Source organism: Falco peregrinus, chromosome 11, assembly GCF_023634155.1.
Source record: "Falco peregrinus isolate bFalPer1 chromosome 11, bFalPer1.pri, whole genome shotgun sequence".
Taxonomy (NCBI): Eukaryota; Metazoa; Chordata; class Aves; order Falconiformes; family Falconidae; genus Falco; species Falco peregrinus.
This window is the reverse complement of record NC_073731.1, coordinates 21,978,155-21,991,978: the sequence shown is the minus strand read 5'-3', so window position 1 is coordinate 21,991,978 and position 13,824 is coordinate 21,978,155. Positions and strand designations below refer to the sequence as shown.

The window sequence follows — 13,824 nt, the reverse complement described above, 5'->3', positions numbered from 1 at the left end:
TGTTGATGGACTTGCATAAGTAGTAATTAACTGATTCTTGAATCAGTTGTTATTTGAACCAGTTTTACAAATTCATGAAATGAACCAGTTTATTATTATTTGAGCATTGGGAAAGAATGCGTTGAGCTCAGCATCTCAAATGTTAAGGAAATAAATAACCTCAGGTTATTTCTTCCAATGTGGGGTGTTGGGTTTTTGTTGTTGTTTGGTAGTTGCTGATGAAACTGCACGCTAGAAGTACAGTGATGAGCATGAACCTGCTGCCAGATATTTGAACTGCAGCATCCAGCATACACATTTCTTTCCTATCCTTATTTTTATTTGTCTGGACTTCAAATGTATAGGCAGCCAGAGAGAATTAATGAATTTTCACTCTACAGCGGAGGAGAAGCTAATTTACTCAGAACGAAATAAAGAAATATTTAATCACAGCTAAAGTGAGATTTCTCACTAAGACTAGAGGCATGGTTAGAAAACCTCAGGTGAAATTAGATAATAAAATACAGATCTCTAGAGATAAACAACTATGTACTGTGAAAGTATGGAAAAGGACAGGTCTGGCACTTCGTGAAATACAGGTCTATTTCAGTAGTTAAAATTGACAAGATACGCATTCTGAGGTACATGTGGCTATGAACTTGTTAATTGTAATTTTCTGAATGTGATGTTGCAATTCCAGTTACAAAATCAAACCCTTACTGAGCTGCAAAAACTAAGGCTTTTCGTTTTGTAAAGTGGCTGAGATACACAATGTCACAAATAAAATGTCATCATGAGTCTAAATATAAACCAATTGAAAATAAAATATTTCTTGGCTATTAGTTAGCCTTTGGGTGTAGCAAAAACACTTAAGGTGAGTGAGTAATGATCCTTTGCCTAACTATAGAAAGGCCCTAGGTAATATTTGGATGAGCAAATACTTTTTTTTTTCCTGCTGTTAAATAATGTAATTTGATCATGGTACAGTACATCCAATTTGTTAAAAATGTACATTAGCCTAATTTTCCTGAGCAGCACCAACGATAGCTTTAGGAACGCCTCTGAAGTCTGCTAGATGTTGGCTAGTATTTTCTTTTCTCCCATTGAAAATGTTACTGGAAACAGAGACTGCTGGTAACTTGCCATATCGGTGACATGAAATGCATGGCATCCTGAATTTGTCAGCAGTCTGCTGCTATCTCTTTTCTTTCCTTTAAATGAAAGAGGGCCAAGCCCCTTCCCTGTGATGGTGAGCAGCTAGCCATGGTCTTCAAGAACTGGTTATATTAAGGAGCTGCTTCTGCTTTTGTATGACTTGCTTTCTCTTCTTTTTGATCAGTACGTTAACCGTGGTTTATCTTCCAGTACTCCTCAGTATTCCACTAGTCATGGTTGTTTTTAAACACTCCTCTCTTGCCCATTAGTCCAGTAGATTTTTCTGTATTGCAGCAGCATCTTAAACCTCACGGTATTTGCTAAACTGAAATTTATTCACCAGTCATATTCATCAGGTTTGTTTAGGTTTTGGAGAGTTCTAATATCTAATGTGTGAAAAGTTTATTATTCACTGCTCTTTTCTTAACTGCTGTGCTATCCTGGAGTCCTGTGGTGTGGTGAGAAGGGACAGGTTTAACTGAGGAACGTTTATGTTACTCTTTAATTGCATTAATATGAGCAGGCAGAGCTTTTTCCTTCCCTTTCATGAGGTAAGTTGGAAGTAGTTGCCATCGTGAGACTTAAATCTAGGAGAAACTTTCACCAGACTAATCTTCAATAAAATACTGGTTCTTGTTGTCTTCCACTCAACCCCACTCTTTCCCTCTTCTTCCTCTAATAAAAAAACCCAGCCAACCACCAAACAGTGGAAGGTTTGTGGCAGTTCAGAGAATTAAAATCACCTCTGCTGAGGAGATCTTAAATTTTGGACTTCTGTGTCTTTTGAGTGATTTGGCAAAGTCACTTTGGAGCACTCAAAAATGCTAATTGATGTAAACTCATTCCTGTGAAAATTGGTGTAGCTTGCTCTTGCAAGTGTGCAGAGACGGAAGAGAAAAGGTTGTGGTTGAAAATATCAAAGATACTTCTGCAGTAATTAAGGACATATCTTACTGTCTTAAGTGAAGAAGTTGCGCTAATACATCAAAGAGGAGAAATGAGTCATTCAAGCGTTGCAGGTTTGGGTGAAATCTGTGGTTCTGCTGTGGTAAGCCCCCTCAGGCCTGGTCTCGAGGTCTGTCTGTGGTACCTCTGCAATGCTAGTATGGGGTGGAGGTGGGGGGAGAGCTGCGTAGAAAATAGTATAAGCAAGGATACTGTTTGGCTTGCAGAAATTACTAATGATAAGCAGACCTCCAAATCATAGCTTGACCCCTAGACTGTGTTTGCAGAATGCAGTTTAGCAAATTCAGCTTGGGACCCAGTAACAACTAGGGAATTCTGTAAATACATCCTCCTGTTACGTGACGTTCCCACTTACAGTCTGGACGTCACTCTTGTGGAGAAGTCATCAAATCAGGAGCTTCGTTCTCAATTTCAGGGACCTTTTTTCAGCCTTTCTGTAAAGTGGCATTAATTTGGCCACCATAGGTACTCCGAGGAGAACATTGTTTTTTGTTGTTTTAGGGGCTTATTTCTATCTCTGGAAAGAGAGAAATCTTAGAAATGTAGTACTTACCTGTCTAATATTATCTCTTTTAAGCATTCATTTTATTTAGGTAATGTTTTATCCTTACAGGGAAGAGCACACCGTGACCAGCAGCTTGTGTTACTCAAGGAGCATCTAGAAAAATATTACAGGAGCCGCAATCGGAAATGGATTGTTTTATTTCCAGAAGGTGGCTTTCTTAGGAAAAGGAGAGAAACAAGCCAGGCATTTGCCAAGAAAAACAATTTGCCATTTCTTAAACATGTCACCCTGCCGAGACTTGGGGCAACACAACTAATTCTGAAAACGCTTGTAGCGCCGCAAGAAAATGGAACTCCAGCAGGTGGAGATGCTGTGATAAAAGGTAAAGACTGCTTCACTCTGGTGGATAAAAAGCAAATTGAATGTGTAAGATTTGAGTTAAGCAAAAATATTGTGTTGATTTGGTCTCTTTAAATGTCAAACACATCCATAATGGACATTCATATTTATATAAATGTTTTCATGTTTACTTTTAGTTCCACTAACTTTATTTCTGATGTTGAGACAAAAAAAAAAGAGAAAAAAAAAAGAAAACCGTAGTTTTAATTTGATTTAATCTATGGTGTGGCTGTGTGAAAGCTTGGCTTGGCACACATGATGGGTAAATATAAAGATACTGGAATGAGCACCCAGAGTGAGGAAGGTGGGCTGCTCCTTTCAGCAAGACTGATGATTTGTCCTCGTTTATGGTAGTATGGAAATATAGTAAAAGTATTTCTGGAATATGCAAACTATATATTCATAATTTCTATTCCTGGCTGTAGAAGCTTCTTTGCGTCCAGTATTGTATACTTCATTCCTCTTCCTGAACTATTTGCTATTGAGTTTGAGTTGTTCTGTTCTCTGCAGATTTTTATGAGAACTGTCCCCTTTGTTGCTGGAGTTAACTGTTGCTGGTGGCTAGATTTGAAGGATTGTTTTTGCTGCCTTATGTTAGAGTTATGAGGGAATAAGAATATTCCTGTAGCATTACTGTTCTGGAACACCTGGGCTGTAGAGGGAGGGTATAGCTGGGATATAAATAATGCCTGTAGTTATTGGACTTGATGCTTTTACTCTCTTGATTTTAAAATTAACTTCCTGGCACGTTCAAGAGCGGGTTTAGATCTTAACCTAGTTGTAGGTTTCTGTTACTTAATATAGAAACAATGACTGGGGGTTTGTGGTGGTGTCTTGTTGATGGGTGGTGCTGGTATTTCCATAGCCAAGTTATTGTAGTTGTTTAGCGGTTTGGAACAAAGGTCCATGCTGATGAAGCCACATATGCAGATGACTTCAGTTTTTTTCTGTCTGAAGGTCAAATTTCAAGGTTAGCAGGAACCTTTATACAGAAATCGCTTCCAGATGTTTCGCTTTGAAGTTAATCTTGTCAGCGTAAGAAATTAATGGAGATGATGTTCTTGCAGGGGTGGAGGGAAGATTTTAAATGAACTGAAAATCAAGCCATGGAACGCATCAGAATATTCCAGGCTACATTCAGAAGTGAAAAGCTGAAGAAAGCCCTTTCTGTCTTAGAAAATTTTAGGTTTAGAAGAGAGAAACAGTATACCCCAGTCCTTGTTGTTTTTTAAGGGGAAAAATTTGGCCTGTTCCTTTTCTATTTCTTCCTATCTCAAAGGCAAAAATGTATGAAAAGCAAGAAGTTACCCAGATGAATTACAGTCCCCCTAGTTCTGTAAAGGGACCAAAAGCACTTGTCAAATACCAATTTTATGTTTTCATACTCCTAGATTGCTATCACCTTAGCTGAACATCAAACCTGACTCTTTTTTTTGAGCAGCGTGATTCAGACTCTGGACAAGTGAGCATTTGATAGTGGTTGACCTAACTGGGTGCTAAAATAACGGAATTGTCTCACAAATACAGTGGAGCCCCATCTGTCCGCTCTACTCAAAAAAACAGAAGGAAAGATAAATGGGCAAAAATAGGAAAGAAATGTGTGGGTTCAGCTATCATTCTTTGAGAGTAATGGACATGAAAACATAATAAAAGGGATGAAGAAGGGAAGTAAAAGTAAATTTTATATGCTAGGAAAGAGTAATATCGATACATAATGAAGCTGAGAGTGTTTAAGTCCTCTCTTCTTTTAAGCTTACAAAAATGTTTCTAGCATGGTAAAATTTCCCATTCAGAGATGTATGAAAGGTAATTCTTGATCAGTATCTCGTATAGAAGATTCTTCCTTTAACCTTCTGCTTCCCAAATGCTTTTACTGTACTCTTGCCACTGCCACTTCAGAAAATTTTTGAAGAATGTTCAGTTGAATGAAGTATAATTGTATAAACTGATAAGGTTATAATATAAAATTAGAAGCCTAAAAAGTTAGTGATCACCTGTGCTTTTTACCTGTTCTATCTGTCCCAGTTTTTTAAAACCACATGAAAAACCCTGGCTCAACCTGAAATCAAACATGTCTGTGTCCTCTTCGAGGTGGCCATTTGAGCGGTGGGTGCTAGAACTAGATGTGGTGTATACAGCAAAGGTTTCCCTGGTGTCTTGCCTAGAGATTGCGTATAAACTTTTGCGCATCATTACTGTACTCCTTTTGCTTGAGAAATGGCGTTTTTGTCAGTAGCATCACACGTGAACGTCATGGTTGGCTGAAAATGTTTCTCCTCTGCACTGCTTCTTGTACTTTATACTATCTTATTTAGCAACGTTCCTGGTGTCCTGGGTTACCAAATTATTCAGCCTACTATAATAATCTTTCTTCTCCATTATGTATCATTCTCTCAATCTTTTTGTTAATCATCGAGCTTTATTGATAATGATGGGAGTTCACCTCCCTCCCCCACCCAGTTTTAAATTGCTTTGTAGATTAACAGTTAAATCCTCCTCATCAAAAACTGTGTCCCTTTCCTGTTGAGTTTCCTGGGTAGCTGTGTTACAATGAGTCATGATAAACAGTTGCAGTGTTCTTGAGTGCTGTCACTTTATTAGTACTTAATTAATTTTAAATGATGCTTGTAGCTTTTATACCATTGTAGATTTTATAGCGTTCTACTTCCTGAGCTGGAACGGTGTATACTACTGGGTGAAAGAAGGAAAGATGACTAATTTGTAATATACCATTACTCTGCACCCTAATTTGGTACTAACCCAGTTGCGTACAGTGCTTTCGTCATGTCAGCTCCCCAGCCCAGCTTGCTTCTGTCCATCAAATGTCACTGAAGTTTTGGCCTTCAATAGTTCAAGAATTGTGCAACAGATAAATGCTACATCATCTGTCCTTCTCTAAGGTCTCTAATCTGATTTCTGTTGTCCATTTCATAAGAGGTGGGTTTATGTTGTGAAGTGCAAGGGTTCATTGGCCTCCCCAGAATTTCGTTAGCCTTGATTTACGATATTACTGTTCTTAGTAACCAATCCCCTTTTCAGTTTATTTTTGTACTAGTTATAAATTTTCCACATTGTCTTACCTGATTCTTTCTCTGTAAAGTGACAGGAAGAACAAATGTTCCTGAGCTAGACGATCAATAATATTTAATTATTCTTGTACTTAAACTGATCAGTTCTGTATCAGTTGCTTTTCCAAGGCAAACAGCCTCTATTGTCTTAATTTCCTCCTCCCTCCTAACAGTTTTCCAAGCCTTCTTTCATATTTCAAGTCCCAAGTACTAGCCTTCATCAGGGTGAACTTTAACTTATTGCTGGTAAATACCAAGTTAAATGACTAAAACAGTTGTTGCTTTTGCTGCCTTTTGAAACACTTGTTTAATTTAAGGAAATCTTACAATTTTATTTCTAAATAAATAGGATGGAAAAACACATAGGAAAGATAGTACTATCTTTTGATGGCTTGAGTGCCTTTGAGGCTAGAAAGTACACACAATGTAGTAAAGTGGTGTCTGTGCCTGAAAAGGTGGTGTAAGTTAATTCTGGTGTCTGATGAAAGCATCCCTCTGGGCCCATGTACGGTGCTGCCCAAACAGAGGGCTGCAGCCAGCACCTGCATTTGAGGAGAAGTTTTTAGTGCAGAACAGAAATACAGGCAGCACAGAAATGCTTGATGCATAGCCATCATCACCTTCACCCTGTAAGAGAGGGGGTGGTGCGTGCCTGCGGGGGTATTTTATGGGTTCGGGTTTGTTAATTTTTTTAACAGGACACTTAGTCTCTGGCATAGTTGCAAGTACAATGTTCCTTCACTTAGTAAGAATTGATCTTGCGAGTTTTAGAACTAGTAAAATGTTCTAAATGCCAAACAGCTGCCAATTCACAGGAGTTTGGAGCAATTGTTCACCGAAGATAAACCTTCCAGAGCTTATTTTTGATCAGGCTTGCTCTAGTATGTTTTTTTTAATTCTGCTTTATTTTACCATGTGGCATCTGATCAGAGGTTTTTATGAGTTTGCTTAAAGCTGTATTGAAATCTTATCTTACTGCTTTCAAATGCAGCATGGTACATTCAGTTCTGATGCTTTTTGTCAGAAAAATTCAATTTTCTTTTCTGCAGAGCTGGACACTGGACTTCATAATTGATATTTTTTTTAAATCAAACTTTTTGATTCACTGTTATGTGAGGAATGTGACTGGAATAACGTGGGAAGGCCTTTTTTTTTTTTTTTTATAATCCTGGAAAAGGGGCTTCTTGTTTTGTTCCAGGTGACTTCTTACAGAGAAATCTGGGAATGATAAAATGTTACATCTGAGAGCTAATCTTTGAGAAAAAAAGTTAATTTTAGGGTCAATGGTCCAGTTGATCACATGAGGATAAGTAGAGAACAAGGGGCAAGTTACGAGAATGCATTACTGTGCAGGGGGAGGCAACAGCCTCTTCTGGCTGCATTCAGGGTGATGTAAGTGTTCAGGAAACCACACCTGAATACTAGTGAATGCTAGTAAGTATTTTCTTTTTCAAGTGGAAGCTGCGGTCCTCAGGGTCAGGCCTGGCTGGTGCATTCTTTCCCACTCCAGATCCAATCTGGCAGTATCGCACCATCCAGAGCTCGGCTGGGGGTGAGGTTTCCTGCTGAAACCTGTCTTTGCAACTTGCTCTTTTTCTCAGTGGTAAACACTGACAGTGTGCTGGCGGGTTTGAAGAGTTCTGCGCATAGTCAAATCTGGATTTTAGCACTGGTTGAGGGTAAACCCAGGGAAGAAGAGAGAGGGGATGAAGAGAAGCTCTGAACCGCATGAAATTTGTAATTGTAGACAGTCAGGTATATGCTGTGAGAGGAGAGTAGAGGGTGACAAAGCACTGAATGCCTTGAAGACACTGATGTAAGTCGCTTCATAACTAAATAAGAAGCAACTATCACCAAATCCACAGCTAGAACAAAAACAAGGAGAATAGTTACAAAAATTTGTCTCTGCTGGTGACTTAAAAAACAAACAACAACAAACCAAACACAAAAATCTCCAACCAACCAAGAAGTTAAGAAACTGTTTAAATTCTATTTTGATTTTTTTGTCGAGGCCAGAAAGCTACTGTTAGCTGTGACTGTTCAGTCTTCTCTTAACACTCACAACACAAGTATGTACCATGCATACCAGGGTACATTGTTACTACGTAGTTTGGATGCAGCTGTGTAGACAGATGCCTGCAGGCCTGTTTTGAACATTTATGTACTATTTCAAAAAGAATCAGGCTGCTCACATTCTGAGGCAATTTGCGGAATCAAAATCCTCCACCTGCGCTGAAAGTGGCAAGCAGACTGATACCACAGAAAAAAAACCTAGTGCTCGAAGAGATCTGCTTAGATCTGGCCTCTGAACAGTTTCTTCTGCTGCAGTCTCCAGCAGGCAGGCTGCTCAATCTTTCAGCAGGTACTAGGAATGAAGGATGGGGGTGTCTTCTAATGGTAGGTAGAAAGTCGGTAGAAAAAGGGTTTGGCAAGCAGAAGCACCCATGGCTGCATTGGCCAAGCCAAGCATGGCAAGAGGAGTTCTTGAACAGGTATATGCAACTGCCTTTTTTTCAGCTACATGTGCCAGACCTGATTCACACCCCGTTATAACTAACGCAGCAATCTTTCTGTTCCGAGTTTCTGTTAGTGTGTATTTAAAAAATAGAGTTTATTCTTGTTCAAAGGTCTGCTTAGGCCTGAAAGCAGTGTCCTCAGAGAGACTGAGGTCCTACCCTTTGTGTTGTGTTTGTGTTGTCTGGTATTTTTTCAGTTTCAGGATCTGTTAGAGCTTCATGTCTTTAACATAAATATGCTCATGAGCAGGGTGCAACATGGTATAACCCCCCCGAAAGCACTATAAGATTTATTTCACAATTGATTTTCTGAAATCCTTGGTGACTCAGAGGTTTTTGGCAGTGTGAGATCTTGGATGATTATGTAAGGCTTATTTTAAACCAGAGCATGCAGAAATATGCCTGTGGCTGATTTGATAGCATGTCTTGGTAATTGTACATGGAGGGAGCTGTGCTAAGACCTGCTTGCTCTAAAGGAGGGTCTATGGAGGCTGTTGTCACCTTCAGAAAAATTGTTGTGTGGGTTTTTTTTTTTCCTTTCTTCCCCTAATCTGGGGTTTCTGGTGGCTGTCAGAGGCAAGTTTTTCTTCCCACCCTGTCCTGGCGGGGCTCAAGGTGAGTTTGGAGCTGGTCTGAGGAATCCATGCAGCAGCTGTGCTCCACAAAAGCAGAATGTAGGACATCAGCACAGAAGAGGACTGCAGGAGTCTTCCCGTAATGAAGTTTGAACCATTAACCACTGAAAGAACAGTTTGAAATACTAGCTAAATATTTAATAAATGATTTTAAAAGATTTTACTGTAAATAATAAGATAATGTGCCCATATTCATCTGGCACTTTTTAATTGCAATTAAAATGATCTCTGTTGCTTACTCGGACAATTTACTTTATCCATTCTTACTTTACATCTGGGAAAATAATAAATTGAATGGCTTTGTTCAGAAATCCATTTCTAAATGAATACTTCTGTGGATTTACTATTAATTTGTTATTGGCTTTTCTCTAATACATTGCTACTTTTAAAATGAAGGACTCTGTAGTTAGTGCTTTTCTTAAGAGACTTGACAAGCACTCTGTCATGATGCTGGCAAGACTGGAGCCTCTAATGGGACCTCGTGTGCTTATTTTATGTGTCTTGTCAGGGTTTTAAAATACTGCATCTCCAGAAGGTGACACTGGATGCTTCAGCTTAACTCTTCAAGCTTGCTCTTGGTCAAATTTTGGAATAGCATATTGCATGCTACTAATAACTCATTACCTAAATATTAGGAAATACTGTCTAGCCTTATTCAGGTAGTGTGCGTACATTTGTAACAAAGCAGTACAACTCCGCTGTTGAGTAGACACCACTACTGAAAACACTAGCTGCCTGTTAAAATAATTGATAGATCTATGTGATAGTGTTGCTGTAATTGTCTTCTCACACGTAATTAAATTAAACACAAATGAAATGAAATGGAGGTAGAAACTTGCTAGTCAGTCCTTGCATGTATGTGCTGGTTTGTGCTAATTAATAAGTGGGGTTTAGAGTGCGCCTCAGACTGTGTGTTGCAGATTTCTTCGCGTGTGTGGTAGCTCTTCTGTAAAATTTGAGTGGCGATTCTGGGCAAGAGCAAACATCTGTCTAGCCCAACATCTTGTCCATGGCTCCAAGTGGGTATTAGAGGAAGAGTGTGAACACAGCAAACAGGCATCATACTTCTCCCACGTGCTCTCCTAGTTTCGGACTTGTTTCCAGTGTGGTAGGTTTCCCAAGCCAGATGGGGGCTGCTGCCCATTTAGTTAACCCTCCAACGGATTTCTTCCGTGTACTTGTCCAGTTTCCTCTTGAACCCAACTCGGCATCCTTGACATCCTTTGGCAAGGGGTTCCCCACAGTTCTATTCCCCTCTGTACAAATAATTATTTCTCTCAGTTTACTCTGAAAACTTTTCCTCTCGGCTTCATTTTGAATATGCCTGTTCTCGTGTTGAGAAAGACAGTCTGTCCCCGTGCACCTTCTTTATGCTGACAGCGTTTCTGTCAACCTCTGTCGTACGTCTTTCATAGCTATATCAGCTGCAGGCTCAGAGAGTCTTGTACTTTGTACTAAAACTTAACACCTCTTACGTGCTTCTGCCAACAGGTGGCTGTTTTTAATAGTCTACCCTTTAAGTGCTTTAAGATACTGCTGGGTATGATGTAAGCATATCACTATACTAGGATATTAAACATTAAGTAAGCATCTTACTATACTAGTCCAAACATAACGTGACCTCAGGTACAAGGCAGCTCCAGTTCCCACAGAATAAAGTTGACAAGATAAACTCAAAGTGCCATCTTGGCAGCGTGCCCCTGCTTCCTGGTTGCTTTCCAGGTCTGCTGCTCTCCCTCTGCAAACCTGTGAATTGAAGACATACTAGAGGGAGATCATGGCTTGGCTGTGTCTGACCTTGACCATTGCTGGTAGTAACCTATGTTTGGGTTTAAGTTTGACTCTCCTGAATCATCTCCACAGCAAATATTTTCACCTCCTTTGATCCTTTTTTTCCCGGTTTCTAAATGTGCTGAGCAGCATTTGAACTTGCACTGGTATCCATCTTATTGGAACCTTGTGGATAAAATCTCCTCTCTGTTGTGAAAACTGACGATCTTCTATTTGTTGCTTTCTTGTCTTTAATGCACAAAGTGTTGTGTTTACTCTTTATCCCATAACTCAGATTTTTAAGAACCTTTGAGGGATCTGCATGTCTGTTGTTTCATCAGTGAGCTGCAACTGCAAGCTCTTACAAAGGCCCAGTTGTAAATGTGCTTAAAGTCCAGACCAAGAAAGTTGGATTTTTATTTTTTAACTTCCTTTTGGTAGAGGAGGGGAAGCACCTAACTTTTGGGCCAACATGTTTTGTGACTGTATTCACACCCAGTGAGTGAACTTGTTCTGTTCTGTGTACTACAATACGTAAGAACAACAGAAATAACTGTGAAAATAAAATCCTGGTCTAGCAGAAGTTTGTAACAATATTTTTGTGCTCTGTAATGAAATCTGGATTTTATTTTTGGCTGTCTAATTTTATTTGTGCCTCATACCTCATGAAGTAATATAAAAATGGAGTAAGTCTCAAATAAAAGACTTGGATGTTCTGATTACTTTTAATACCATGTTTCTTTTTGTTTCTAGAGAGCAAATCGAAAGGCCTCCAGTGGGTGATTGATACAACCATTGCGTATCCCAAAGGTGAACCTATAGACATCCAAACTTGGATTCTTGGCTACCGACAACCAACAGTGACACATGTACATTACAGGTAGGAAATAAACCTTCTACTCTTAGATTGAACTAAAATACTAAAACCCCAAGTACTTACAAATTAGTAACATCAAGTTTTAGGATATGGAAAATCTGTAGCAATGTCGTCTTTATGTGTGTCTCTCACAGGTGGGCAACTCATTATCTAAACAAAACACAGCTGTCTTTTCAAAAGTTCAGAGACCATGCCGTATCTTAGCACATTTAAGTTTTTGGCTAGTGCCCTGTGGCTGAATATAGTAGTGAGGTATATGTTCGATGGCTAGGTCCTCCTTTCCACTGTAATGCTAAGGTGCTGGCAAACCGATCTTGATTGTTGTTTTTTTTTAATAATGACAGCAAATTAAAAATCACTGTGTTATTAAATAAACAGGTTTCCTGAGAGATAGTTATATATTGTATTTAACTTTCTGACAAAGAAATGTCAGCTTTTTGACTCGAAGCATACTCTTAATAGTTGAGCAGAGCAACACTCTGGAAATTGACTCTCATCGACACCTAGGATGGGTTACTATTAAAACTTTCCTCCTCAGCAGTTCTTTGTCTCAAGACCTAATCTAATGGAGAGAGAAGCTGCATTTTGCTTTTGGTTTGCAGTTAATTGCATGTCTGAAATTTCCAGAAATATTTTAACACTTTTTCTATACCAAATAAGTTGATCACATTTTATCTCAAAATTGCATTATTTTTGTCTTAATTCCCTTTTGCTGATTTTGGGGAGCTTTTAGACTCTTACAGTAAGCTTTCAGATATCCACGTGTGGATCCCCTGGGGGGATCTGGCTTAACTGGGAATGACCTTCTCCAGCATTGCTGCTGTGTCAGTGTTGTGTGGTGCAGACTCCAGGCTGCTCACTGGAGTTCCTTTCCACGGCCATGTTTAAAATCTGTCCGTGCTTTTTATAGAAATCTGCCTTCAAGTTTTTCTGAAGGTGAACATACTTACACCCTAATTTACGTAAGATACCATAATATCTGTTGTGCTTTATTCAGGTCACCTTAGTGTACTCTCTCAGATATCTGGGATAATTGCAAGTTGAAGGTATTTAGAATTTTACTGAAGAGTATTTCTAAAAATACTTTGAAAAAGAGAGAAGGTTATCTTAAGTTGAATTAACTTCCTGCTTCTAAATGTGTATATTCAAAACCTATTTTTGAGCACAAGCATAAAGATGATGTAACCTTCCTTGTATTGAACTTGAATATTACAGTCTTCTAGTACTAAAATTCTAAGAAAAAATACTAGAAATTGTTTATTGTTGGGTGTAGGTTTGTTTTCTTCCAGAGGGTCTAAATCACTGGTTTGGACAAGGACAAGCCTCTCAATTTTATTTTTCTTTCTTAAGATTTATTTTATTTTTAATAACCTCTAGTTGTTACGACTGACCTTTAAAAACATTTGAAGTATGCCCCAAATGGAAACTAGCGCAGTGGCATGTCTCCGAAGGCGGAGTGCTGGATGTAATAACCTCTGAAGTGCAAACAGAGGGTCTTAAGTGGAACTTTGGCTAACTTTCCAGTCCTGGTAATTCTTAAATCGGCATGTCGAGTTTAGGCATGAGTCCTCTAGACTGTAAATGCTTTGGTTGGATGCAGGTTAGCAATTCTTAAAGATGTATTTAACAAAGTACTGTGGCTGTGACAGCGGGCAGTAGCAGCAAAGGTGCAGGAAGGCAGCCCGTGCACCGTCCCTCCACACGTAAACATGCGGTGGCTGCGATGTGTTCTGAGCAGGTGTTGCATCTGGATCGTTCTTTTGGTAGGTGCTGATGGACCTGGCCTTCATGAACTTGTCTAATACCATTTTTAACCTGCTTATACTTAAACCCTACAGTTGCCCATGACACAACGTGTAACTGTTCTTGAGAGTGGCAGCCAGGACCAGTTCCTTTTTGCTTGTCTTAAATTCCCCACCTGATGCCCTAAGTGGGTGCAGCCTGTTTCCTACGT

At 39.2% G+C, this 13,824-nt stretch overlaps 1 protein-coding gene across 3 annotated transcripts in view; it reads left to right on the top strand.

Annotated features, from left to right (window-relative positions):
- Nucleotides 1-13,824, top strand: part of LPGAT1 (lysophosphatidylglycerol acyltransferase 1) — a 67,012-nt gene that overhangs the window by 35,094 nt on the left and 18,094 nt on the right. For all 3 annotated transcript variants that reach the window (XM_055816489.1, XM_055816490.1, XM_027788640.2), the window contains 2 exons: nucleotides 2,714-2,987; nucleotides 11,747-11,873. In XM_055816489.1, coding sequence (XP_055672464.1) covers nucleotides 2,714-2,987; nucleotides 11,747-11,873 — 401 coding nt within the window. The remainder of the gene's footprint in view (nucleotides 1-2,713; nucleotides 2,988-11,746; nucleotides 11,874-13,824) is intronic.